General features: G+C 40.6%; 2 protein-coding genes across 4 annotated transcripts in view; one reads left to right on the forward strand and one right to left on the reverse strand.

Annotated features, from left to right (window-relative positions):
* The first annotated feature begins 15 nt into the window (after positions 1-15).
* Positions 16-8,720, forward strand: Trmt5 (tRNA methyltransferase 5). 3 transcript variants are annotated; one of them, XM_038335880.1, is made up of 5 exons: positions 16-131; positions 1,579-2,234; positions 4,312-4,436; positions 5,397-6,048; positions 7,885-8,720. In XM_038335880.1, exons 1-5 carry the CDS (start codon positions 127-129, stop codon positions 7,998-8,000), a joined length of 1,554 nt encoding a protein of 517 aa, XP_038191808.1. In that variant the 5' UTR covers positions 16-126; the 3' UTR covers positions 8,001-8,720. The 3 variants fall into 3 exon arrangements, with proteins under 3 accessions (XP_038191808.1, XP_038191810.1, XP_038191809.1); XM_038335882.1 differs by having other exon boundaries at positions 66-347; XM_038335881.1 differs by lacking the exon at positions 7,885-8,720 and adding an exon at positions 6,385-7,847 and having other exon boundaries at positions 91-131; positions 1,546-2,234.
* A 5,708-nt stretch (positions 8,721-14,428) lies between these two features.
* Mnat1 (MNAT1 component of CDK activating kinase) overlaps positions 14,429-27,335 on the reverse strand; it is a 136,560-nt gene continuing 123,653 nt past the window's right edge. Inside the window, 1 exon segment of the mRNA XM_038335885.1 lies at positions 14,429-14,866. Within this exon segment, the coding sequence (XP_038191813.1) occupies positions 14,746-14,866 (121 nt within the window). The 3' untranslated portion in view covers positions 14,429-14,745.

A 27,335-nucleotide genomic window follows, 5' to 3' on the forward strand; every position in this document is an offset into this window, starting at 1 on the left:
GAAGAGTGGAGCGAGTCCGTCCACGAGGTCTGACTTTACGCTCCCTCTGCGGCCATCAGTGATGACGTCACCGAGAGCACGCCCACCCTCCAGATCAGAAGACCCATTTCTGATCTGCACCAGAGCATGAGGTGAGTGAGGATTCTGGTCCCTAGCCGGCCTCGATGACGCTGGCCTTGGGAAGGAGAGGCTGGTGAGGGGACCTCCGTGTCCCGGGTGATGCGAAAGACCTGACGGTCAGCCAGCGGCAGAACCCGTGCTCCCATCTCCCGCCCAACGAGCGCGGAAAAGCCACCAGGCCATTTATCTTCTTGGTCAACCGGCTGCTAAGGAAGCCAAGACCCTTGGTGAGGATTGGGGTATAGCTCAGTGGTTGAACGATTGCCTAGCATGAGTAATATCCAATATTAGGTTCCCACTACCAAAAATCTTTTCATGAGTTTTTATCCACATTTTACAAATGATAAATGGACACCTAGAATTACTCGGTGTCAGTGTAGTTCATTAAGTACTAGCATAAACCTAAACCTCACTGCTTTATATTATAGGAATCTCTGACGGGACCCTTTGCCACTGGCTTGGTATTTTAAAAGATGAAGTGAATAACTGCTTCAAACACACAGTCGAGCCTTGACATCAAAATACCGAAGCCCTTCCTTATAGACAAGACACATGGCAGTACAGTATGAATGACGTCCTGGCAATATACTAAGGTCATGTGGAAGGGGAGGACATCTCATTTATCCAAACTGACCTAGAGAGTGGCCCTTTAATTGCTGAGCCTCCTGCCTTCCCTTCTGAGTGGAGTAGTGGGATCAGAGGCCTGCACCCCCCCCACCCACCCATTATGCAGTGCTGAAAGCCCATGCGTTTGTGTGTGCTTACTAGACAAACACTCTGACAGCTGAGCTATTTCCCCAGCCCTTAAGGGCATTCTTAAGCAAGGTTTTTGTTTTTTGAGCTTGGTCTCAAATGCATCCCGGGCTGGCCTTGAACTTCCTGCCTCTCTATTGTTGAGATTATAGGCAGGCACCACCATGCCTGATAGAAGTGAGGCTGGGGATAAACCCCAAGGCTTCATGCCTACTAGGCAAGCCACCTCTTAAGCCTTGCTGAACCGCTTACAGCCACACACCTTTGGATGACTGACTTACTCCATAGCTTACAAACAAACTTCATCATATAGCTTCTGATACAATAGCCCATAAGAATATCCTAGGATGTTTTGCCATTGGTGGCATCATCTGTCGTAGCCATTTCATTTAAAGGTGCCCTTTTCTCAGCTTTCACACAATTTTATATGTGTTCTGTAGAAACTGTAAACAGAGGTCATTAAGTATAGGAGGTTGCTGGACGACTAATCCTTTTACAAGGGCAAGTAGACTGAAGATGGAAATTTATTGTTTAGCCAATGACAAAGATTGTGCCGTCCAGCAAGAGAGTCTGTCTTCTCATGCCATTCTAGGTTTTTCTCAGCGCTTAGCAGGTGATTTGAAAGAGGATTTATATTTTCACTCTCAAAAGCTTCTGTGAATGTCGTCATAGGTCGTTTGATGGTGTTTTTTCAAATCTTCCTAGAATCTTATGGAAGCCATTCGGATTCTCAAGAAGACTTCTGCAAGTAGTACGGTGTCACCCCAGTGAATCAATATCTTTGTCTGCACTGACAAGGAGGACATTCGTACTGAGGCTTAGGAAAGCACCTAGCATTTTTTGGTTGGGTCAAAGACAAGGATTCTCAGCCATGCCAGAAATAGAAGCACGCGTGAGAGACACTGAACTGTTTTCCCCACCCCCTGAGGTGCGAGGAATGACAGAACTTGATAGAACAGCTTTTAAAAAGACAGTGTCTGTCCCAGTGCTCAAAGTGAGAAAAGAAGTAGTCAACAGGTTGATGCGTGCCCTCAAGAGGGTGGCTCTGCAGCGCCCGGGCATAAAGCGTGTCATTGAAGACCCTGACGATGGAGATACTAGACTAATCATGTTGGATCCCTTCAAAATGCTGACCGTTGATTCCTTTGAGAAAGCAGAACTCGGTGTTTTAGAAGAACTTGCTGTCAACCCACAACTGTCAGAATACAATTTGGAGCTAACTTATGAGAATTTTAAATCAGAGGAAATTCTGAGAGCTGTGCTTCCCGAGGGTCAAGACGTGACCTCGGGGTTCAGCAGGGTTGGACACATTGCACACCTGAATCTCCGAGATCATCAGCTTCCGTTCAAGCATTTGATTGGTAGGTGTGTTATAGTCGGATTCATGTTCTAGGAAAAGAAGAAGAAAAAGGACTCATTCTGATTTGAGTGCTTAAGTTTCTATTTTAAAATGCTAACTTACGGAAGCAAGGTAGTTTCATTTTAATTTGAAGCCAGATTGTAAGCACCACCCATGTTTTTGAAGAGCATTTTGGATATATCTTCTTCATAGTCACAGGATTGGCATAGACTTTGGGTTTCCCCATCACAGAAAAGCTCTGTTCTGTATTGAACACCATTCTTTCAGTCCAAAAAGCCATTAGGCCTTTGGGACGATCTTCAGCACTAGGTTTCAAAACTTCCTGTGTTTTAGAGTCAAATATATCATGCCATTCATATGCTGATTCGGCTAATTAAGCCTCTTCTTTACGTGAAGCACTTTAAGACATTTTAAGTGTTCCCAGCCATTTTGAAGCTGGGAAGTAATGTACACTCTACTATTGTAGCTTCACTGAGAACCAAAGCCTTTACTCTTTAGACAGAAGACTAATCAAAATCATATTTTATATAAGTACTCACTGTACATGCATTCTGTAGATTAGTACTCTTTTAATATAGTAATTTTCAAAACTTGGAATTATTCTCAGTTTTAAAATGCAGTATTTAGTGTTTTGCGTGGTTAGGACTTGAGGATGCTTTTCTGCTTCTCTCTGCTCCTGCACAGCAGCGAGCCCTAGAGTGGGGACTACGTGCACTGTCAGATGTGGGCTTTCAAGTAGTACCTGCCTACCCCAGCGCAAGCATTCTGTGCCCGTTCTTGCGTTTTAGTTTTATATAAAGTGCTCAGGGTGTTAAAAATAAAACACTCTGGTCTGAGCTACAGCTCAGCAGGCTTATAATAAGTGCAAAGCCCTAAGTTTTGGCTATGGAATTTTAGAATTATTTTAATGTTTTTAATTTCATTTAAAATTAACTTTTGCCAGGTGGTGGTGGCGCACGCCTTTAATCCCAGCACTCGGGAGGCAGAGGCAGGCGGATCTCTGTGAGTTCGAGGCCAGCCTGGTCTACAAGAGCTAGTTCCAGGACAGGCTCCAAAGCCACAGAGAAACCCTGTCTCGAAAAACCAAAAAAACAAACAAACAAACAAAAAACAAATTAAACTTTTATGTCTCAAAGTTAGTGGAAGGCCGTGACTGCATGGGCATCACAAACTGGGCTTGATGGACGGGGAGAAAAGGACACAAAGTTGGGTGGGGAGGGGAGGGAGTTAATAGCCTCAAAATTCATTGTACAAATTCTCAAAAAAAATTTTTTAACTGAGTTCAAATATTTGAAACAGAACACAGTGATTGAGCCATTATTTCATTATCTTATATTCTGAGTTCTGAAATTCTCATTGTATTCCAGCGAATTTATATTCAGTACATTTTACTAACTTACAGATGCAATTCTTTCCTTATGAAATGAGAGCATATAGATCTTTATAAAATTTTGAAATGTTGACGAAAAGATATAGACTTAATTAAAGGGCAACAGTAAGTCGTTTTTATGTATAATATTGTCTTTGAAGCTTTTCTGCTATGATAAATATTCGACTAAAAGTAAAGTTGAAGTAAAAGAACATTTTTAATTTAGGTCAGACTCGGAAGAACCTGTGTCTCCTTGGTTATAAACATTGCTGGCTGATAATACATTTCCAAGCTGGAGGCATTTGTTTCAAACCCCCAGGAAGAGAACCTCTGGTGTGAGGACAGCAGGACGAGCATGTCGTCGCTAGCACCTCTGGGGCCACTTGTTGCTCAGGGTCTTCACGGCTTCTCAGTCCATTCTTTGCCAGTGTCATGTTTGCTTTTATTTGCATATATTTAACAAGAATGTGGAAAAACAACAGACCACAAGTCCTCAAAAAAATATTTTAAAGGTGTTCATACATATTCTGTATGTACTATGGGCTGTCATTAGCTTATCTCTGTTTTTTTAGAATTGTAGGTAAAATTACACACACCAAGTACAGTTTTTATTTGTAAGCCAAAAGAAAATGTAATTAATTTCTGTTAAGTTTTTAATTTTAATTTCACAAACAATAAGCAGTATATATAATGAGTTTTCACCTTTTAGGTCAAGTTATGATTGACAAAAACCCAGGAATCACCTCTGCAGTAAATAAAACCAGCAATATTGACAATACATACCGAAATTTCCAAATGGAGGTGCTGTCTGGAGAGGAGAATATGCTGACCAAGGTACCGTGCTCTTTCAGCAACTCAAAGTGAACAGACAGCTGGAGCTCGGAGTCCCTACCCAGGGTTGAAGTGCCGTGTAAGACTGATCAACGTCTGTGCTCTCGAGCCTGGAAGAGGCTTCTGTTAAATCCTGCTGTCATGGTAGTGGAGCAGTCAGTCCTTCAGGAGAGTCCTTAGCTCTCTGTAGTGCCATGAACTGCCCATGGACGGTGACAACACACTGCGGAACTGTGTATACAAAGTCGTTCTTGAGACATCCACCTGCCGGGTTATTCCTGGGCAGTCGGGGGATGGGGTGTAGGGGGGGTAGACACTTAAACATTTCCAGCTCTAGCCAGAAGCATCTGGTTTGGCCCGAGGGGAAAAGGTAATATACCAATATGAGATTAGGGCCCAGGAAATAGAAGAAAGACATAGCAGATTTGTCCAATTTAGGAACTTTCTGGTCTTTGATTCTTTGTTCATAAAACGAGGGGCTCAAAATGTCTAATTTATAGACATGAAATTTGTAAAATTTAGTAATTGTCATCTAAAAACAGATACCTCAGATTCTAACATGTCTCCCTTTGCTTGCTGCGTGAAGTTCTCTGTGAGAGGGAGGTTCAGGTGCTTCATGCTGTTTGCATCCTTCATCTGGTAACATAAGCCAGTTAGTTGGCCTCTCTACAGCATTCCTCGTGGGAATTGGAGTCAACTTTATGACCCTTTAGGATGGGAACAACTATTTGACTTTGGAGAGCTGACTTTTCTCATGGAAAATGTGAATGCATGACATTAACTGGCCCCAGAAATGGTATAAACACCAGGATTCTAATCAAAATGTTTTTAAGTGAAGTTATTTGTTCCTGTGATAGTAACATTTACATGTGTGTTCTCATGTGTGCATACATGAACTATCCAGTTTCAGTGGGCAAACTTTAAATCCTGTGAGATTAACTAAAAACATGATACCCTTTTCAGGTTCGAGAAAACAACTACACGTACGAGTTTGATTTCTCCAAAGTCTATTGGAACCCTCGTCTTTCCACAGAACACGGCCGGATCACTGAACTTCTCAATCCTGGAGATGTCTTGTTTGATGTTTTTGCTGGGGTTGGGCCTTTTGCCATTCCAGCAGCAAGGAAAAACTGCACCGTATTTGCCAATGATCTCAATCCTGAGTCTCACAAATGGCTGTTGCACAACTGTAAACTAAATAAAGTTGACCAAAAAGTGAAAGTCTTTAACATGGATGGAAAAGACTTCCTCATGGGACCAGTCAGAGAAGAATTGATGCTTCGGCTCGGACCGTCAGCCGAAGCAAAACCCTCTATCCACATTGTCATGAACTTGCCTGCAAAGGCCGTAGAGTTTCTCAGTGTTTTCAAGTCCCTTTTAGATGGGCAGCCGTGCTGCAATGAGCGCCTCCCCACAGTGCACTGTTACTGTTTCTCCAAAGATGCCAATCCTGCTAAGGATGCTTGTCAGCAAGCTGGAGCTGCGTTAGGCATTTCCTTGGAGGCGAGTAGTTCAGTTCACCTTGTGAGAAATGTGGCCCCTAACAAGGAAATGCTGTGTGTCACCTTCCAGATTCCCACTGCTACACTCTACGGGAACCGGGCCCTGAGTCTAGGTGAGCAAGTTCTTCAGACTGGAGCTTGTGTGTTGTGGGGTGTGTGTGTGTGTGTTCACACCTGAGCGTACATGCACGTGTGCGTGTATAAAATTTGGAAGTGGGGAAATTAAACTAGTTCCAGTCATTTTGTGTGTGACATCTTGCCACTTGTTTAGAATTCCTCAAGTTTTAGCATGGTATGTGGTTTAGTCTAATAGGCTTGTTTTGTTAAAATAATTAATCAACAGCAGTGTTTTTTAAGTTGACTGAATAGAAAAAAATCTTAATATCTTTTTAAAAAGTGTATTCAATTGTTAAAAATCCTCTAAAATGGGCTTTCTGAATTTGTTACAGAGAATTTCGAAGAGCCATCTCTTAAACGGCAGAGGACAGATGATTCCTTCTCAGAACCACAAATTACATCAGATTCTTAGCTTGAAAACTTTTCTACATCTCCCCAGTAAATTTTTTGTGAAGAAGTACAATTTGTATGATTTTGTAAACTTTAAATATTAGGTATTTGTTATTGAACCCTTACGTTTTGTCCTTACAAATGGAACATTACCAAAGTAAAATTTACCCAAAATAAGCTGAACTTGTATAATAGCTTGTTCTGTTGTTGGAATCTCAGCCATGCACCACCACCAGATAGAATTGGTGTGGGCCAGTGCGACGGCTCAGAAGGTAAAGGAAGTTGCTGCCAAGCCTGGTGACCTGAGTTTGATCCTTGGAACCCCCATGTGAAAGGAGAGACTCCTGACCTCACGTATGCATCAAGACCCTTGTGCATGCACACATATGCAAAATAAATGAACTCATTAGTCTAAATCATATAACGATTTTATAATCCAAGATACTTTTATTAAAAAGAGTTTTTAAAGACTGAGTGACTATATTCTGCTTAACTAGGAAAACATTTAACTACATTGTAGTTATTAGTGAAAAAACGTGATTTATGCAACTTCTCTACTACCAATTAGCAGTATAAAAATAACACAAAATTAAAGTATTTAGATGAGGAATAGGAAAACCACATCTTCCAGGTCACATCTGGCATAATGGCCTATGACATAAGGATTTCTTACATTTTCACGATTGAAAAATAACATTTTGTGACATGGAACTTACATGAAATTTGAGTTTTGGGTTTTGGTGCATGAAGTTTCATTGGCACCTGCCCTCCCTGTTAGTTTTCATACTGTCTCCAGCTGCTCACGGTAGACACCAGAGAAGAATTGCAGCACAGACCTCGAGGTGACACTCGTGGCCATACTGCAGCTTGGCATGCTACAGATCCTAGGGACATGGTTATGTCTCAACAGATAGCATTTTGAATGGTCTGTACATAACCAGGCTACACATTGTTGTTTGAGACAAGAGTCTCATAGCTCAGTCTGACCCAGAATTCACTGTATAGCCCAGGGTGGATTTGAGCCCTCCTGCCTCAGCCTCCCACATGCTAGGATTACAGGTGAGTCACCAAGCCCAGCTTCACAAGTTTCCTTTTTTGTAAGTAGTGCATACTCATATATCAGGAGAAATGGATCTTGGGGGTATTACGCTTTGAAGGTTCAGTGGGGTATAAATCATTTTGATATCACTTAGATAACAAGGCATCTATACCCTTGATTGAAAGAGAGGGAGAAAGAGAGAAAGGAAGGAAGAATGAAAATGCATTGTATTACCACACCAAGTGCCTGTCTGTACTTTTAGATAATTCACAAAAATTCAAAAACCTCAGCCAGACTAGCAAATAAAACAAAAATAAGGCTATAACTTACTTTTAAGTCCCCAAATGACTTGGAGCCATTTAAAGCCATTTACTGTTGCTGAGTGAATTGTGTTTGAATGCAGCAACTGAAGAACCGTGTCCAGAGAAAATAAACATGTTTAAGAGGATTGGCCTTTGGAAGAACAGTTGTTCGGCTCGGAACAGAGGGAGCACTGTCAGTAAGCAACTGAGAAGGTGAAGGATTCTGCCCTGGCTTTGAAGGGGCTCACAGATGTTGCTAATACTGCCCAGTTCTTTGAAGCTTTGTGACCAGGCTTGGAATAACTAAAGATTAGCAACCATGACTGCTCTCTGCGTGGAACTGGGAATGAAAACGAAGCTTCAAAACACGCTGTCATGTATAACTAGAGTAGAATTTGCTAAGTCTCTAATAAATGATTTTTTTAAAAAAGTATGTGGAGCAGAGGGCCTAGTTGGACCTGTTTAGAAAGCCTGTGAGAATGCAAGAGTTTAAAGGTTATACCTGCTCACTGTTATCCAGCAAGTGCCTTGTGAAAAGGCTGCAGTCTCTCAGACGGGACTGAGCGAGCCATGTCTGGGAAACCTCATCTGCTTTCGTGACTAACAGTCCTCCAGCTCGTTGAGTTTTGTCAGCATTTGAGGCTGACTTGTGCCACCTAATTTAATTTGTTTATCAAGAGTAAAGTTTGTAATTTAAAAGAATACAGTTTTTTAAAATTGTGTGTGTTTGTGTGTGTGCACACACACCATGGAGCACTTGTGGAGGTCAGAGGATAGCTTCGTGCATTGGTTTTCCCTACCTGTATGTGGTTTCTGGAGAGTGAACTCAAGGCATCAGGCTTCTGAGGCCGAAGCCTTTACCTCTGCACTTCACTGGCCTAGAGGTTACCAGTTTTAGCTTTGATCCAATGCAAATTTTTCTCAACCAGAAGAACCATCCTTAAATACTATTCTGGAATACTGAATAACCTCAGAATTAACTTCATAAAGACTTGGGACTTGATGTCTTTTAGAAGTTTGGTATTTTGGGGTATGTGTTACAAGGGCCGAGGGAATTGTCGCCACATCAAACTATTTACGGCAGTTAAGGAGCTTCTACCAGGAAAATTAGAACCTACTCATGTACACTGTAATGACAGATAATCAGGAAAAGAATGTAATCCTCTTGAAAAGGCCTTCCTACTCCTCCCAGAAGCCTGGGCTTGCCAAATGAAAAGCCCAGTGGCAGGTGTGGGACACGCCCCCTTGAGTTGTTGGGTAGAGGTCTGCTGGAAACTTGCAAGACAGGACAGGCTTTCGCCATTGCTCTTAGTTGCCTACCAGAACTTGATGGTAAGACCCTATTGCTAGAGACACCACATACTTTGGTCATAAGACATGGAGAAGTCTAGCTGATACCATGAAGCTCCCTCTCTCCTGATTAGCTGTTATAGCTTTGTAGGCTATTGTGGGTGGAGGGGGAATGTCAGTTTTCCTCAGACATGAACAATATGGCCAGGTTGGCAAGGTATGCCAAAGGTGTGACACAGCATGAATGTCATGGTGGTAAGCAACGACTTTCCAACTGGCGTTAAGGCCTGCTCCACGTGAGCAAACTCATGACTTGCACTATAAATCTGTCCCAGAAGCCATGTTGGGGAGCTGATGGGTACTATTAGTCTGCTAAACAGATGTAATATCAAACTGCAGTCTAAATTCTTCTTTGTATAGCCATAGATTAGCACAGTGCTTGAACTTCAGTGGGAAAGTTTCTTTGTATAGGGAATGATGATTAAGGAAGAAACTCACAACCTAACACTCAGCTATGACTAGACATCAATATTAGCACCATTACCACCCTACAAAGCTCAGGAACCATCACAGAAGAGGGGGCAAGAAGATTGAAAGAGCCAAAGGTCAGGGGAGACTAGAGGAAAACCATGTTGTCTGCAAATGATAGGAACACTGCACTCACCTGTGGTTGCTTGCATGAGATAAAGTTAGTAAATATTCTAAGGGAGGAGGTAGCCGGAGTTCCCATCCCGAGCTATTGGTAGAGGATAGCTTCTGGGAAAGGGTTTTTTTTTTGTTTTTTAGGATGACGTCACTGATAGGTCAGCCATGCTCCAGTGTGGCTGGCCCCACACCTAGGAGTTAACACAAACTGGATGTGGTGGGTTACTACAGACAAAAGTCATGAAGTTGGGACATGTTGGGGGGTGGGGTATTAGTCTCGGAAGGGTAATGTGGAAGCGAATATGATCAAAATATATTGTATGAGATTCTCAAGGAATTAATACATTTTTAAATATCTTCCAAGTTATAAATAAACTTGGTTAATGTTCTAGTTTCATTTCTGTTCATGTGGGACAAAGCAACTTCTGGGGGAAAGAGGTTCATATCAGCTAATACTTTGAGACTATGGTCCATCAGTGTAAGGAAGTCAAGGCAGGAACTTCAGGTAAGTAGCTGAGCCACCCTCAGGGAGAAGCAGAGAGAAATAAATGCCTGTGTACTTGTACTCACCTTGATCTTTCCACTTAGCTCAGGACCCCTGCCTAGGCAAGGGTACTGCACACGGCAGGCTGGGGCTTCCCACAGTAACTTGAAACAGTTCCCCCACAGACATGTCCACAGGCCAACCCAATATAGACCAGTCCGCCATTGTCACTTTAGCCAACCATCATAGTTGACACTGGATGTTCATGGATTAAGACCAATATTTGACAGAATTAGCCTATTTGAAAAGAGAGTTGTAAAGATAAAATGTGTAGATCCTCATTACAGATGATTAATAAATGTTAATTTTGATACCATGAAACAATCAGACCTCCAATTACAGGCATTATCATAAAATTCTGCTTAATTATATCTTGACTTTTATCAATAAAATTGTGAAAAGTTTTTTAATCTCATCATGTAAGTTTCACATAGTGCTCTTAATTTGTTTCTTAGCCAGAAAGGCCTAAAATATTTACTCTGTGGGCCTCTAATTGACACCATTGGCTATAAACTTCAGAGGCCTGGAAGGCGAATGTAAATGAGTGAAGGCAATGAACGGAAACGGTGAGAAGCACAGGGAGGTAGTGAGCGAAAACTGAAAAGTGGGGAAAGCAGAAAGAACTCTATGGAAGTGTAAGTTACAGCCCTAGGTTTCTATCTGTAAGCATTTCAATACAATTTGTTCTAAAAACAACCAAAGTAATAGAAACTGAGATGGGTTATGAAGCACAGGTGATACAGGTCACGAGGCACGAATGATACATAGGTTACTCACTCACACGGATGAAGTGTATATATAAAGAGTATATCTGACTCCAGGTTTTTATTATTGAGATCAATTAGAATTCTATAACGCTACAACTTGCTTTAATAAATGCTAGCCCCTCCCTCCCCTTTCATGTAGTCTAAGTGAACTGATAACTTAACTCCAGAGCCACCTTAATCTTCACTAATGATTCCTAGTACAAGGATTTTTGATGAATCCAATAGAAAACCATAGCTGGGATGCTCACTGATGTGCAATGTTTAAACTTTATTAGTATTTTGATGAGTTTTCTGACACCTATTTGGATTTTGAAATCAGTATGTGGCACCCGTTGATGGCCCAAGACAGCTCCTGGGAGCTCTTAGATGAGATCTTTACTGAGTCACATGATTCAGGCTCACCAGCAATGGATCTTGTCATGTGTGTATTCCAGACCTTTACTACTTGCTTAAAGCAACACTGTTCCTAAAAGTCATCTTCTGTATAATGATCTTGAGGACTCTCAGAATCTCAACAAAATCATCCACTGACATCATTTATATCCCACAAAGAAGTTAGACACTTGCTCTGTAAAACTTCTGAAAGTCTTCCTAAAGAGTGCCTACAGCTTTATCAAAGCTGATGTTTCTAGTCTGGTACCTCTAGAGCAAAGGTTGTCAACCTATGGGTCGCTAACCCTTAGAGGAGTCCCACGACCTTTTCACAGTGCGAAGTAACTTTCTGGCTGGAGAACACGAGGAACTGGATTGAAGGGTCACAGCATTAGGGAGGTTGAGAACCACTGATCTAGAGCATGGCCTCTGGAGCCTTACAACTTGGGTTTGAATCCTGGCCCTACTGTTTTTAAGACGTATTGCTCCTTGCACTTTACATCTCTATCTGCTAAAACAGAAGAGATGGTAATGGGATTGTTGTAAGGATTAGAAAATACAGCCCAGAGGTGGTGAAGGCACACAGCAATCGGGAGGCAGAGGCAGGAGAATCTCTGAGTTGGAGGCCAGCCTGGTTTACCATGAGGGAGATTAAGAGCAGCTAGGGCTATACAGAGAAACCCTGTCTCAAAAAACCCAAACCAAACAACAACAAAGAAAATACATGAAATAGAATGCCTGGCATAAAAGTTGTACCATGGCTATTTCTGTACGAGCATTACAGAATAGATACTTACAGAGATGAAAGACTTGTACACTCCGCCTTTAGGGATCATATGAGGGGGGCAGTAAAGATCATGACTGGGCAACCCAGAACCATCTGACCTGAGCTAGTGGGAGCTCATGGACTCTGGATGGACAGCTGGGGAACCTGCATGAGACCCAACTAGGGTCCTAAAGTGTGTGACAGTTGTATGGCTAGGTCTGTTTGTGGGGCCCCTAGCATTGGGACCAGGATCTATCCCTGGTGCATGAGCTGGCTTTTTGGAGCCTATGATAGGATGCCTTGCTCAGCCTTGATGGAGGTGGGAGGGTTTTGATCCAGTCTCAACTTGATGTGCCAGGCTTTGTTGACTCCCCGTGGGAGGCCTTACCATTTCTGAGGAGTGGATGGGGAGTAGTGGAGGGAGGAAATTGTAGCTGGGATGCAAAATGAATTTAAAAAATGTAAAAATAAAAAAATACGCTGGGCAGTGGTGGCATACACCTTTAATTCCAGCACTCAGGAAGCAAAGACAGGCAGATTTCTGTGAGTTCAAGGCCAGCTTGGTATACAAGGTTCCAGGACAAGCTTCAAAAGCTACACAGAGAAACCCTGCCTCAAAAAAAAAAAAAAAAAACCAAATAAAATTTAAGGGAAAAAATCCTTACTTGACTCTGTTAGGTAAATGAACTAGAGAAAGATTGCGTCAGTATGCAATGGGAATCTCCTAAATTGAATCTTGTACTTCTCTCTCACTGTCCCTGGTCTACAGAATTCCAAGACAGCTAGAGAAACCCTGTCTTGAAAAACAAAACAAAACAAACAAACAAACAAAAGTATCTTTTATTGTCCCTCCGTGTCCCTCCCACAACTCGACCTCGTGTTTCCATCCCCGCTCTCTCCCCTCTACCCACCTCAGTTTATCCAGGAGATCTTACTCTATTTCCCCTTCCTAGGGCGATTCATACATCCCTCTTAAGAGTCCTCCTTGTTACCTAGCTTCTCTGTTATCCTTTGCTTAATATCTAATATCCACTTATGAGAAAGTACATACCGTGTTTGTCTTTCTGGGTCTGGGTTTCCTACTAAGGATGATTTTTTTTCTAGTTCCATCCACTTGCCTGCAAATTTCTTGATGTCATTGTTTTTGTTTTTATTACAGCTGAGTAATAGTCCATTGTGTAAATGTACCACATTTTCTTTATCCATTCTTTGATTGAGGGGCACCTAGGTTGTTTCCATGTTCTGGGTATTACAAATTATATTGCTATGAACATAGACAGTTGAGCAAGTGTCTTTGTGGTATGTTTGAGTATTATATGTGTGTGTGCATATATATATATGTATATGTATACATACATACATATATATATATATTCAAGTAAGGACTTCTAAGGAAGATGCAAAACAAAGCTTGAAAGCCTTTGGAACATTTATCCATTAGCTCATCACCTTTAAATACATTAATTTCTGCATCCCAGTGCAGGGAAGTCCTAACCATAGGTTCGTTGTTTCATTTCTTTCATCAGATTTACAGATTGGATTTAAAACCATGAATTCTCAAGTATCGAAAACTTAATATAAGGAATGATAGGCACATTGAAGAGTCGTCAGAACTAGATCTGGATTAAGAACTAACCTGTGACCTTGTAAAGCTATGTTCCTTACCCAGGCAGGGGTCTATGCCCCAGACTCACACAAGCTTGGGATACTCTGTGACTGTCCTATCCACATCCCAATCGAGGCAAAGCCATCGGTACAATGAAAGCCCTTGAGGTCTCAGTGGAAAACTACACCAGCCTACAAATTATGCACAGAGAAATTTCACTTAAGTGCTGCCTTTTCCAGTCTCAACATCTCATCATAAAATGAGCTCATGTTGGTAGTGAAAGGTGCCATTGATGTATTAAATTTTATTAGCTTACTTCTTTGAATTTGCCATTAAAGCGGGTGAATGCTGGGCTCTGGTTTATCATGAGAACCATATTAGGCTTGCCTCATTTTGCACTGCACAGAGCAGGCGCTGAGTCTCTCACTGCAGAGGGAGCGTCATCATCCCAGGCCGGGCTTCACTCCACACAGCCTACAGGTGGGAGGGAATGTATCCATTTGTCTGAACCACGAGTAAGAAGACATTAGGAAAAAAAGGAGAAGTTTTATAGGGAAAATATAGACTTGAATATTAACACTGAATGTTATAATAAAAAAGGCATTTGGAAACATGTTCCAGAAAAACACTGTAAGAAGAGAAAAACCACAAAATGTACCATAAAGTCCAGTTTTATTTAAAAATATTTTTTATAAGTCTGTCAAACTCCATACATAGGGAAATCATTTATTCCATTCCTGTCTGATGAGATTCAATGCTTCAACCCATCTCTGAAGAACAGAAGTAAAAACTAAAGTTCTTCCAGGAATCTATCTGCAACACATTTCTCAGCTTGGTTCAACTGCAGTAAACACCCGAGCACAGCACGGGGGTGGTGCGGCCTGTGCAGCTGTGTGTGCTGCGTTTCACAGATTTCTTTACCTCCAACCCTGCAGGTTCGGCTCCAGCTCTCGTAAAGGAGAAAACACAGGTTTATCTGGGCTGCCAGAAAAGCCCACTGAATGCATCCTGGAGTGCTCTGTGACAAGCAAGAGAAGACGTGTAGCCGCCAGCAAGGTCCTGCGGAGAGGCAGCTCGGACGTGGTTTAAATACCTAAAAGAAAACAAAAGTCTAACATTGATGTGAAAACATAACTCGGTGTCATTTTACAAAGCAAGTGACAAACTGACCCTAATTTTAAAAGCAACTCTGAAATTGAAATGTTCAGGCTTTTATAAATGAATCTTTTAAAAGGAGACATGCTAACTATATATACAGATCGTCTAACTGGACTCAGCTACAAAGGACAGTGAAGTCGAAGAATAGTTCTGAAGGCTTATAACTCATAAATTCTGATGAAATATTAAAATGTTCACTGTTTCACAATTTCCACTGCTGATTTGTTTTGTTGGCTGCTGTTTAGGTCCAATGAATGCTGTCCTTCTCGGCATGCTCTTAATAAATACACATGATAGCACTATTATGTTACTAACATTTTCACAAAAGCAGTTTAAAGCAAACCCTTTAATACCGAAAACAAATGGGGCAGGGAAGAGAGCTCACAATAGTTCAGAATCACCTCAGTAAAAAGCATATTGTCTCCTTCCTTGTAGGAAAATAAACCTTAGAAATTACATGTGCAAGAACTGAGCAGATTTTAAAAGACAGAATAACAGTGTTTCTTCAGACTCACAGTCTTTTACCAATGGAGAATTTCTGCCTTCATACACACAGACAAGGGAAGCCTAAAAAAATAAGACAACCCAACCAGACGAGTAACGTGTCAGCATGGCCATCACGCTGCAGGGAAACAGCATTTCCAGCCTGGCTTTAACATCTCCGTAGGAAGCCACATCGTCCCTGGAAACAAAGCTGCTTCACCCACTTTCAGAAGTACAGGTATGACAAATGAATACATCAGGAAGTAGGACGTTTTAATGGTTTGGAACCTTTTCTACTCATTTATTCAAACTTCCTGTGTGTCAAGATCTCAATGCATGAGCAACTTCTTATTTCTAACATAAAAACAAGTCAGTCTTTTTTGTTTGTGTCTATGTTTAGTAAGCTTGTATGATTGAAATATATACGGCAACTTAAGGGACCAAACAGAAGAAGCTGTCAAATGAAACAGGCCAAACTCTTGGAACTGGCTATAACTCACTCACATCGCACAAATCATGGTCTTAACTCAAATCTTTGCTTTTCTGCCAAGGGTGAAAGTCAAAGGAGAAATAAATGAATGTTTACTGAGCAACAATCTAAAACTATTTGGGTAGTATATTTATGGCATACCAAGCTATCTGTAAATCTATCCCAAGCTTATTTATGTTATATAGAACACTAATAATGGATATTCTATGTAATATAAATATCATATACAACTATAGTATCTTATAAAATGTATATAAGTGAAAAATGTAAGGGATAAAATAAAATATTATGTCATCATATACGTCTCCAAGGATGCATCCTACTTCAGTAACTAACATCATTAAGTGTCACTGATGAATCCCAGGTAGAGGCCAAGGTCTCACAGGAATTAAACAGGAATTCATTAAATTTATCACATGACTACAGAGTTATTTTATTAGTGCCCTCCCAAAGAACAATAAAATGCTAGCTGTTAAGATTCTGATGAATAAGGCTAGGTTAATCCCAGCACCCAGGAAGCAGAGGCAGGTGGATCTCTGAGTTCAAGGCCAGTCAGGGGTGCAAAGTGAGACCCTGCCACAAAAAGCCCAAAATTAACAAAGAAGAAACCAAAAAGGGATTCCTAGCAATAAAGAAACAAAGTAAGTGGTGAGTTACCTCAGAAAGTAACTGGAAACTCGACAACAGTCACACAAATAAGTAATAGTTTTATAGTTAAAATTGACTTTAAATACCCTATTCTGACCATGTGATGGCACCTTACTCTCCTCAGATCCTCAAAGGAAAAGTGGAGTTCTGGTCCCACTGAGCTCACACCCAGCACAGCACAAGCACCACGGTATTTGCCGACAAGCAGAGAACCACTGTAATGAGTGGAGTAGGTTTTCACAGCTGTAATACAAAGCAATGTGCAGCTAACTTGATTCATTGCACTTGGCCTGGCTGGCTTCTGGGAAAGTTGAGTCACACCGTTCCTGGCTTGGCGAGTCCAGTATAAACCTGCAGTGTGCATTCAGCTTTTTATATGTTATGCCGAGAAACCTGAAGCAGCTGCACTGCTGGCAGGCAGACACAGACACAGGTCTAGGAAAATACCTAAAACAGTTGCATCTTCTAATTTACGACTGCGCACTGTTTCCATAAAGAGTATATAAAACAGTTAGGCTTTTATAAGGAAAATGTAATAAACAGTCATACTCATTGAGGCCATAAATGCATTTTTTAAAAGTTTATCTAAAATGATTAATTAGTGTTTGAAAATGGTACTTCTTGAATACAGTCATAATCCAAAGAAATGAGCAAATATTGTTAAATTTGAGTTATTAATGATGTTATTGCCAAAATAAGTCAATTAAAATTTCTCTGCACAGCACTGAAGAAAATACATTTCCCTTCTCCAATCACTTAAACATGTCTGGGACTGAGGTCTGTAAGAGTCCTCCCTATTTATATTGCTCTTTTTGATCTCGAGGGCTATACAAAGATTTTTACTGTTAAGTGGTTCAAAAATATTTGAACCAAGGCAATCTGTATTGATTCCATTTAAAAATACAGTTTGCTCTTACTACTCAGTTGTAGGATTTTGTTCCTAGGTGTTTTAATTCACTGTTTAAACCCTTTAATTATTGTGGTATGCCAGAGTATTTTAAAGATCTGCCACACTGAAACTAGAGATCAAGAATTTAGTTTTTGCCTACTTTTCTACCGTTCTCCATCCCTATGTTTATCCTTCTGTAATCATTAAAATGACATTACTTGGGGGCTACAGCAGAGGTCAGCATCATTTTACGTATAATTTATGTAACAAAATGAGGAAAGCATCTTAGGCAAATTCATTTCTAGAAGTCAAGCTTTGGGGCCTGGACACGACAGCTCTATTTAGCCAACGCCAAGATAGTATTTCTGTTTTTCATGATGTATAAATCTTCTAAGTAGAAACCAGTGTGGGGTTGCTTATTTTGGTAGTATACCATTAGTTTTACTGAAAACAGACCAAATTCAGATTTTTTTTAAAAAAAACATTATTTTCTTAATAAAACCTAACAGTGTGCTTTCAAAAACGTGTATGAAATAATTCTTATACACAGGATACTTTGAACTTTAATTTATGTTCTGCCTAAAGTTGCCTTGCTTTGCACTATGTGTCAAAGCCACTAGCAGACTCTGAAGATGAAGATGGAGGAGGAGGAGGAGGAGGAGGAGGAGAAGGAGGAGAAGGAGGAGGAGGAGGAGTGGACCTTAGAGAAGAAAAGACTTGGACATTAGACTTCGATTAGCATCATCATTCTTCTCATTTTTAGCAGGTTCACTCCCCAGTAGGTGGGATAACTTCCACTTTACTTCAGAAAGACTTTATTCTTCAGGTCCTGACACACAGACTGGCTCTGGACTGCTCTCGCTATTTCCTTTCCCTTAAAAGCCCTGCACTGACCACCAGGTAGACATTTTGTACTCAACTCCTTGGTGATGCTCAAACCACACTCTCAGGAAGGGACAGTGCATGGAGGGAATCAACACAAGCAACCAGTCAGAGCCTCTTCATGCCCCTGGGACATGCTAGCTCCAAATAATCTCTCAGTTTTAGAGTGGAAACAGAAATGAGCTCACACTAGCTGCTTTTCTTCTGAATTACCAGCCCCTTGAAGAATTACACTGGGCACTGGTTCAAGGTAAGACAGCTGTGAAGCCTAGAGAATGGAACCTGCTCTTCAAAAACAGGGTGAATATTCTCCAGGCTTTGTGTTTTGAGACAAAACTTCCTACATTCCTAGGGCTGGCCTCAAATGACTGAGCTCAAGTGACCTTCCTGTCTACAGGCTCACTATGCCAAGCTGCTGGGAACCCATTTAAAGTTTGTGTTTAATGCCATTGTGCATTAAACAGACCTGCCCCATACAGTTTTGTGTTCCAGGTGTCAGGACTAAGAGCTCTTAGAAGTGTGAGGATTTCATACCATGGCCTAGGATGTCACTTGGTATTGGGGCAACATAGTTGGGGCAACATCTACTGGAATTGGCATGTTCCAGGGTAGGGATGTATGTATTAGAAAAACCAGGCAGACAGAACAGAGCTACAAAAGAAATACAGAGACATAGGATAAAACTGGGAGCGCAAGCCAGTGAATACCAAATTTGTCCGCATTTATTTTTCATACGCTTATGTACCCCAATCCAAAAGGGGGGGAGGATGGCAAAAGACTACTTTAACATGATAAAAATACCCGAAGCATCAAGCAACCATACCTTGAGTTAAGTATTCTGTCTGTTTAGGCAGGGCGTACAGTGACCACACCTTAGGCCATGTATCCTGAAGGCATCCACTCCCTGGGTCAAACCTCCTGACACACCCTTGAAGGAGCAGGAATAGGCTTGAATTCTCTGACCTTAGGTCAAGGTGGACGGATCCACCTCTGTGTAATACCAAGTAACCACACCCTAGGTCAATCTTGTTAAGAGCCACACATTAAGTCAATAGCCTTGGAGGAGCAAGAACAGCCCAAACTCTCTCTGACCTCTAGTCCAGGTGAAACAGACCCACTTCTGTGAAGCTCCCACAGTGTGGTGGTAGAATTCGTGACTAACATGTTTCAAGGTCCTTGTTTCAATCCTATGCACTGTACCATCCTCCCATATTTAGCCATGACTACACAATATTTTTGCTGAGCCAGGGAGAAAACTCTGTCAGTAAAGTACTTGCTATACAAGCTGAGGACCTGAGTTCAATTTCTGTCACATATATAAAGTCAAGTGTGGTGGCCCATACTTATAATCCCTGTGCAAGGAAGGTACAGACAGGAGAATCATGGAGCTCACTGGCCAGCCAGCCTGGCTTAATTGGTAAACCAGGTCAATGTGAGACCTTCAAAGGAGGTGGATGACATTCCTGCAGATAACACACTAGCCTTTACATGTGTATATGCAGGTCCATCTACACCCACATACACACATGCAACACATTCACAAAAACATAATTATAAAAACCCTGAGCAATAGAGTACTCAGACAACTATTGCTAAAATAAGGCATTCTAAAAACTAAATTAGCCTAATCACAACGGTAAAATAACAATGAATGGATAATGGTATAAGCTACGGTAAATGTTGGGATGGTTCTATGATTCAGATACTGTTCATAATTCTGCAAGTAGTTTGATTAAAAAAACACAAGGCTTCATGAACTCATACACACACACACACACACACACACACACACACATAAATACACATACACGGAAATGACTTCCGTGGATATGCACTGCATTACTCTATCATTGGTCTAGCCAGTGGATGAGGATGCAAGGTGAATAAGTTAAATAGTAAGCTGTTTCCCATTTAAACCAACATACGCAGGAACAAATAGACCAAATATGCCAGATGTTTAGGCCATCAGAACAGCAAGGCTTAGGTTTGGAAATTACTGTATGACATTCACATATACACTAGGATTTACCACTCACATGCCACAACGGTGCACAGAGTCTGACTTCTGGTGAAGTACACTACTGTGAGTCTCTTCTGACAGTACTAACAGTAGTCCATAAAGGATGAGAAAGGCCCTGTGTGACACTGTACACCTGTAATCCCAGCATTTGGGAAGCTAAGACAGCCACCCACTTCCATGCCTCCCCACCACGATGAATTGTGACCCTTTGGAACCATAAGCCATAAACTCATGGTGTTTATCACAGCAGCAGCAAAGTCATTAATACAGGCACTATAAAATAAACTTGATAAAGTCAGGAATATACACAATAGCCAACAGACAAAATGATTTTTGATAAATATTGAAAATATTTTACAAAATCAGAAGGCATTTATTTCAAAAACAGATTGTTACATGTTTGGCTAATTTTAGTACAAGAACTCCAACTTGAAACTGTAGACAGAACAACACTCCATACCTAAGATACATAAAACTTTCTATCATATAAATATAACTTTCTGTCATGAGTTCCACACCAACTTGGGCTGCATAGTGAATCCCAGCTATTCTGGGATACATCTCAAAAACAGAACTAACCAAAACATCAAAACTAGGTATAAACAACCAAACGAAGATGGTCAAGATCTGAAATAAGATACAAAGCTGACAGTGAAACGTATGTAGGTTAAGAGGAAGCAGAAGCTGTCGGGATGTAAATAAGGCAGTGACTGAACCTTTGAGATGAGTGTGCGAAGGAAGCACCAGGCAGGCCTTAGAACATGGGACAGATGCAGGCTGGAGCTATGTAGCAAGGCTTCATGGGCTTATCATAAAGCCAGATATAGCCTTCCTTATATAATGTACATTATCAATTATTGTGTAATCTTTTATTCTACCTAATTTATAAATAAAGCTATCATATACTTATATATAAATATACACACAGATAGATACATACATGTATCTATCTATATGTATGCATATACATATATGTATATATATGTGAATTTATATGTGTATGTATGTATATATGAGTCTCGGGTGGCAGCTTCCCAAATGCTGGGATTACAGGTGAGCAGCACCACACTGGGCCTTTCTCATCAGACTACTGCTAGTAGTGTCAGGACTGACTCATGTGACGCACATTGCAGTTCACTCGGGACAAAGGTCTATATGATTCTCATGTAAGTGACACTAATTGGCTCCAAATTCCTCAGCATTCTATACTTGACTCCAGTTCACATTTCCAGGCATATCTCCCATTAACCACCTCCATTACGCTGAAGTAAAGCCAAAGTCAATTAGGAAGCTTTCTGTTATTCTCCATTAAAGCCTCCTAACTTCCCCTTCTACACCCTGACTCATGACATCTCCCTGACTTGAAATACTTAGAGAGTGACTTTACTAGAACATCATCACAGTTCAAGTGTCAGCCACTCAGCTCTGAACAAGTAAGAGGCCCACAGAGAAATGACCATAATAAGAACAAATCAAGTAAAGTAATCTTTAAAACTTGTTTTGAATTATGTATATGGGGCTATGCACACGAGTTCCGTGCCCACAGATGCCAGAAGAGGGCATTAATCCTGGAGCTGGAATTAAGGGTGGTTGTGAGCCACCATTAACGGGTGCAGTGAACTGAACTCTGGTTCTCTGCAATAGCAATACAAAAATTTAACCATCTCACTAGTCTCTAAGTAAAATAATCTTAAAAGAAATCTTTCAGTTACCAGAAATTACAGTAGAAGTCAAAATAAGGGCAGTTAACTTGTAGCTGAGGTCTGGCTTTCTAAATATTATGAACCACATATTTCCCCCAGGGAGAAAGACAGGCCACAGGCTTGTCAGAGGGAAGACACTGGGACTGGCCTTGGCTCTCGGCACACAACCTGTCTCTATAAACTCTGATCTGTGAAGCCAGTTATAGAAAACACGCACTCAGCAGCCCAGAGGCAGACCCTAGAAGCTTGTGATAGAGCTTACGGCTCAGCAGGGGCAGGAGTGAAAACAACTGAGGCCACTTCACCTCCAGGAACCAAGAAGAACTGGTCCACATTCAGTGAAGCGCACAGGATTCTGGCGCAAGCAAATGTGAGCATCTAGATGCTTAGGCCTTAAAGTCAAAAGAGATGAAGAAATAGATATCATAAGGCATGAAAAGTACAATACAAAAAATAGATATTAAAAAATCAATATAAAATCTCCAATAAAAAAACAACAAGCAACTCAAATGACAACTTAAACAGAGAAAATTAATGAATTGGAATAGATACAGAGAACACAGAATATATCAGAGCTTAAAAACATAAAGATAAAAAGCATCATTAAAGAGATATTTTAGCAAGGACATTCATCCAACAGGAAGAACAGGACAAAGGGGACAAGAGTAACTCCACAGGAAACTTAACAGATAACAAAAAATAGCAAGAGAAATGGAATTCTAAGGCTTGGCTTCAAGAGGAGGAGCGCTATTAGCTTCAGAGACTTTTAGAATAGCACTAATTGATGCTGGATGGAGGGGTGTGAACTAGGAGAGTGGGTATGGAAGGAGTTGGAGGAGAAATAGGGGGAAATATGAGCAAAATACATTGTAGGCATCTACAAAGTTCACAAAGAATTAATAAAAATACTTTCAGAGGATCATGCTTTTTTAGCTGGAATTTAAAGCACATCAGGGCTTTGGTTAGCAAAGGTGCACAAATTATGGCCATGATTAACAGCTGACAGATTAAAACAAGAGGACAAGAAAGCAGTGACCACCAAAACCTGTGAAGCCGGGGAAGGCAGACGTGGACAGACGGAGGGCAGGCCGCCTGTCAGCACTGCAGACAGGAAGGTTTCTGACAATCAGGGACACCCCTGATAAAGACATGAAATGGGGTAGAACACAGTGTAAAATTATTTCCTTCAATATGTAAGTATATTTTCTTAAATACGTATATTTCAAAAACCCTTTAGATTTTAATTTATTCTGTCATGTAAGTTAAACTAACTGCTTTAAAATTTTTAAGCTAAAAATGCACAGCGCGATGTGAAACAACTATGAGTTGCAAAGACATTGGAGAGAGCCAGGCGGCCAGAGAGAGGTTAGTCTTGTCACTCAAAGACATTGGAGAGAGCCAGGCCGGACACGGCCAGAGAGAGGTCAGTCTTGTCACTCAAAGCTCCCTCTCCTAGCTCTGCTTCACAGTCTGGAATCTTGTGACACCAACAACTTAGATAAGTCAACGGGAAATAAGGAAAGGCAATGTCTAGCAAAGGAAAAAACCTGACGCTTACTCTTAACAATTCTAACTTGCAAGTTAAAGCAAGTTCCTAAACCAGCTAAACTTCCAAATCATCGATGATACTAGAAAAATCTGAAAAAGCCACAAGAGTACCGGCTTAAAGCACAAGTATAAATATTATAGTGTGATGACGATGTGGCTTTAATACTGATGCCCACAGAAAACTTGCGCTCTTCCAAAAGTAAAACCACAGCATCACTTGGGGGAAAAGAGGTCTCTGCCTCTTATCAGACATGATGTGCTAATGCAAGCAGCAGCCAAGCAGAGCTTTGCTGGAGCAGGGTGTGTAAACAGGCCTGTCACTTAATTGGCTAAATAGCATATGAAACAAAATTTTCATGTGGAAAGAAAATATTTTCCCCTTATTTTAAAAATTATACCATTTTTTGTTCTATTCTACTTTGTTTCTAGATTATATTTTTTATGGCAATGCCTTGAGATCATGCACATGTTACTATATCATTTTTACAGCATTCTCTAACAAGTTCCATATGACTTTCCTATCCGTGCTGGTTAATTCTTTTTGTCAACTTGACACAAGCAAGGGCTATCGGGAAGGGGAACTTCAACCAAGAAAAATGTCTCCATCAGATTAAACTGTAGGCAAGTTTGTGGGGGCATTTTCTTGATGTGGGAGGGCCCAGTCCACTGTGGGTGGTGCCATCCTCAGGCAGGTGGTCCTGGGTTCTATAAAAAAGCAAGCTGTGTGAGCCATAGAGAACAAGCTAGTAAGCAGCTACCCTTCTCCATGGAATCTGTTTCAAACCCTGCCCCCAGCCTCTGCTTTATTTCCCTTCATGATGGGATGTGATCTGGAAGATAAAATAATCCTTTCCTTTCCATTATCACAGCAACAGAAAGCAAACTAGGATACCATCCAAACCATGAATTGTAAAGTTTGGATTTTACAGAATGTGCTTCAATACATTACAGATGTCTTGTAGTTTAGAACATAGATTCTTATTTCATTACTCTAAAAGGTTAAAAAAAAACCCTATTTCCTTGAAACCTATTTTTGAATGACATGCTACTGGACCCTTCTGCCTGACTAGATTCTCTGCATTCTTTTACCATGCTCTAGCTGGGTGAGTCTGCCTGAGCCTCCCTTCAGTGGGTACTCTTCACAATGCCCCCCATATCTAGCCCAGGTCCCGAATCAGTGCCCAATCTAGCCACCTCTGCCTGCATCACCTCCAAACTCTAGACTTCTACTAGGATCCTCCCTGCCTGCCCAAACCTACTGGTGCCTCCAATCTCCCTGCTCAGCCAGATCCTGCATATCCTTTGACAGGGTCTAGCCATGTGAATCTACCTGATTCTGCCCTCGATGTACCCTGCCTCTCTCCCAAATCGCCAGGTGTAGATCAGGACATACCACCAAACTCCAGACATAGATTAGGACATACATCCTGCACACCAGCCCATCCCCCTGTTCCATCTGATTTTATTCAACCTAAGCCATAGGTAATGTTTAGGCCCCAACTGGCCTGCACATCCTCTGCCCCAATCTGCTCTTTCCATAACAGACACAGAACTAATAGAAGAACTCCACATGCCCATATCTCATTGCAAAAATACAAACAATATGAAAAAAATCACTTCACCTGAATCCATCAGTACTACAGAAATGCTCACCAATGAGAATCACTCAGGAGGCAGAGGCCAGCCTTTTCTACAGAGGAGAGAGAGAAAAAGAAAAAGAGAGAAAGACGGGGGAGCGCAAGAGAGAGAAGAATTCAAGGAATTTAAAGAAAACACCAAGAAACAGTTCAATGAACTGAAAGAGAATAAACACCTGAGTGATAAAGAAAAAAAGAAAGAAAAAAATCCCAAAAAAACAAACATAAGGCTGATGAAAATAAAGAAGACAGTACAGAATTTGAAAATGGAATTCAATAAAGAAATTTAAAAAATTGAAGAGGATTCAAGCTGAAATGAAGAAAGAATTGAAAAACCTAATTACACAACTAGAAAACTAAGGGGTAAACCCTTACAAACAGAATGGATCAAGCAGAAGACAGAAAATTAGAACTCAAAGATAAAGCAAATGATCTAATAAAACAAGCAAAGAACATACAAAGAATTTTTAAAACACGGGAAAGGAACATATAATAAATGGGGACATCATGAAAAGCCCCAAGCTTCTATCTATAGGCAAAGATGAGGGTAATGACATAGAGCAGAGAGAAGAAAACATCCCCCACATTAGAGGAAAGAAACACACAGATACAAAACACACACAGACCACCAAATAGACCAAACCAGAAAAGAAACTGTATACAGCATTATCATAGTTAAAACATTAATATATAGAACAAAGAAGAATTATGAATGCTGCAAGAGAAAAAACACAAGTCACATATAAGGGGAAATCTATCATAATAACAGCTTATTTATCAGTGAAATCTTTGAAAGCCAAAAGAGACTGAAGGAAAGTATTCAAGTCCTAAAAGGTCATGAAAGCCAACATAGACCGATGTACCTAGAAATACTATATTCCATATTTAAAAGAGAAAGAAAAACTTCCTGTGATGTAAACATGATGTGGGGTGCCATTTTGTATGCTGTGAAGATGATTTATTACCATTAGTTAATAAAGAAGCTGCTTTGGCAGGGCAGAATACAGCTAGGCAGGAAATCCAAACAAAGAGAAAGGGAGAAAGAAGGTGGAGTCAGTGAGATGCCAGCAACCACGGGGAAGCAAAATGCGAGGTAACAAACTCAAGCTTTGTGGTAAAATGTAGAATAATAGAAATGGGTTAATTTAAGTTGTAAGAGATAGTTAATAATAAGCCTCAGTAAATTGGTCAGCCATTTGTAATTAATATTAAGCCTCAGAGTGGTTATTTGGGAACTGGTGGGTGGGAGAGAAGCCTCTAGTTACATAAAGAGCCTTAAAAAATTATATCCAACAGATCAAACCTAAAAAAAATACATCCAGTGATATTTGGGGCTGAAAAAAAGAATGAACATTGCCAAGACACTGTAGATAGAAAAACAGAACTATAATTACTAAAATCAAAGTACCACTGAGAGCACAAACAACACCAAAATTCAACACAATGCCTGTAACCAACACATACCTTTTAATAATAACTTTAAAGATTAGTAGTCTCAATTCTCCAATCAAAAGACACAGGTTGGCTGAATGAATTAAGGAACAAACTCCATCTATCTGTTGTCTACAGGAAATACAGTTTTAAAGACAGGCTCTACGTTTGAGTGTACGGATGGACAAAAGTGCCTCAATCAAACAGAAGGAACCAGAAAGCAAGCAGGTATTGCTAACATAATAGCTAACAAAATGGATTTCAGATTAAAATTCACCAGAAGAGATACACAAGGACACTTTATTCTAATAAAGAGAACAATTAGCCAAGGTAAACAGAGAAACATCAAAATTAAGTGACATCATATATTAAATGAACTTATCCTGGAGATGGAAGAATGCTCAACATACTCAAGTAATAAACCACATAAATGGATTTAAAGACAAAAGAAAATCACATGATCATCTCAATAGATGCTGAAAACATCTTTGACAAAATCCAACATATCTTCATGATAAAAATTCTAGAAAGAATGTGACTAGAGGGAACATACATCAACACAATACAATCTGTATATAAGAAACCCACAATCAACATCATCCTAAATGCAGAGAAGTTGAAGCAATCCCACCAAAGTCAAGAAAATGACAGGGATGTCCACTATCTTACTACT

Source organism: Arvicola amphibius, chromosome 7 (assembly GCF_903992535.2).
Source record: "Arvicola amphibius chromosome 7, mArvAmp1.2, whole genome shotgun sequence".
NCBI classification, from domain to species: Eukaryota; Metazoa; Chordata; class Mammalia; order Rodentia; family Cricetidae; genus Arvicola; species Arvicola amphibius.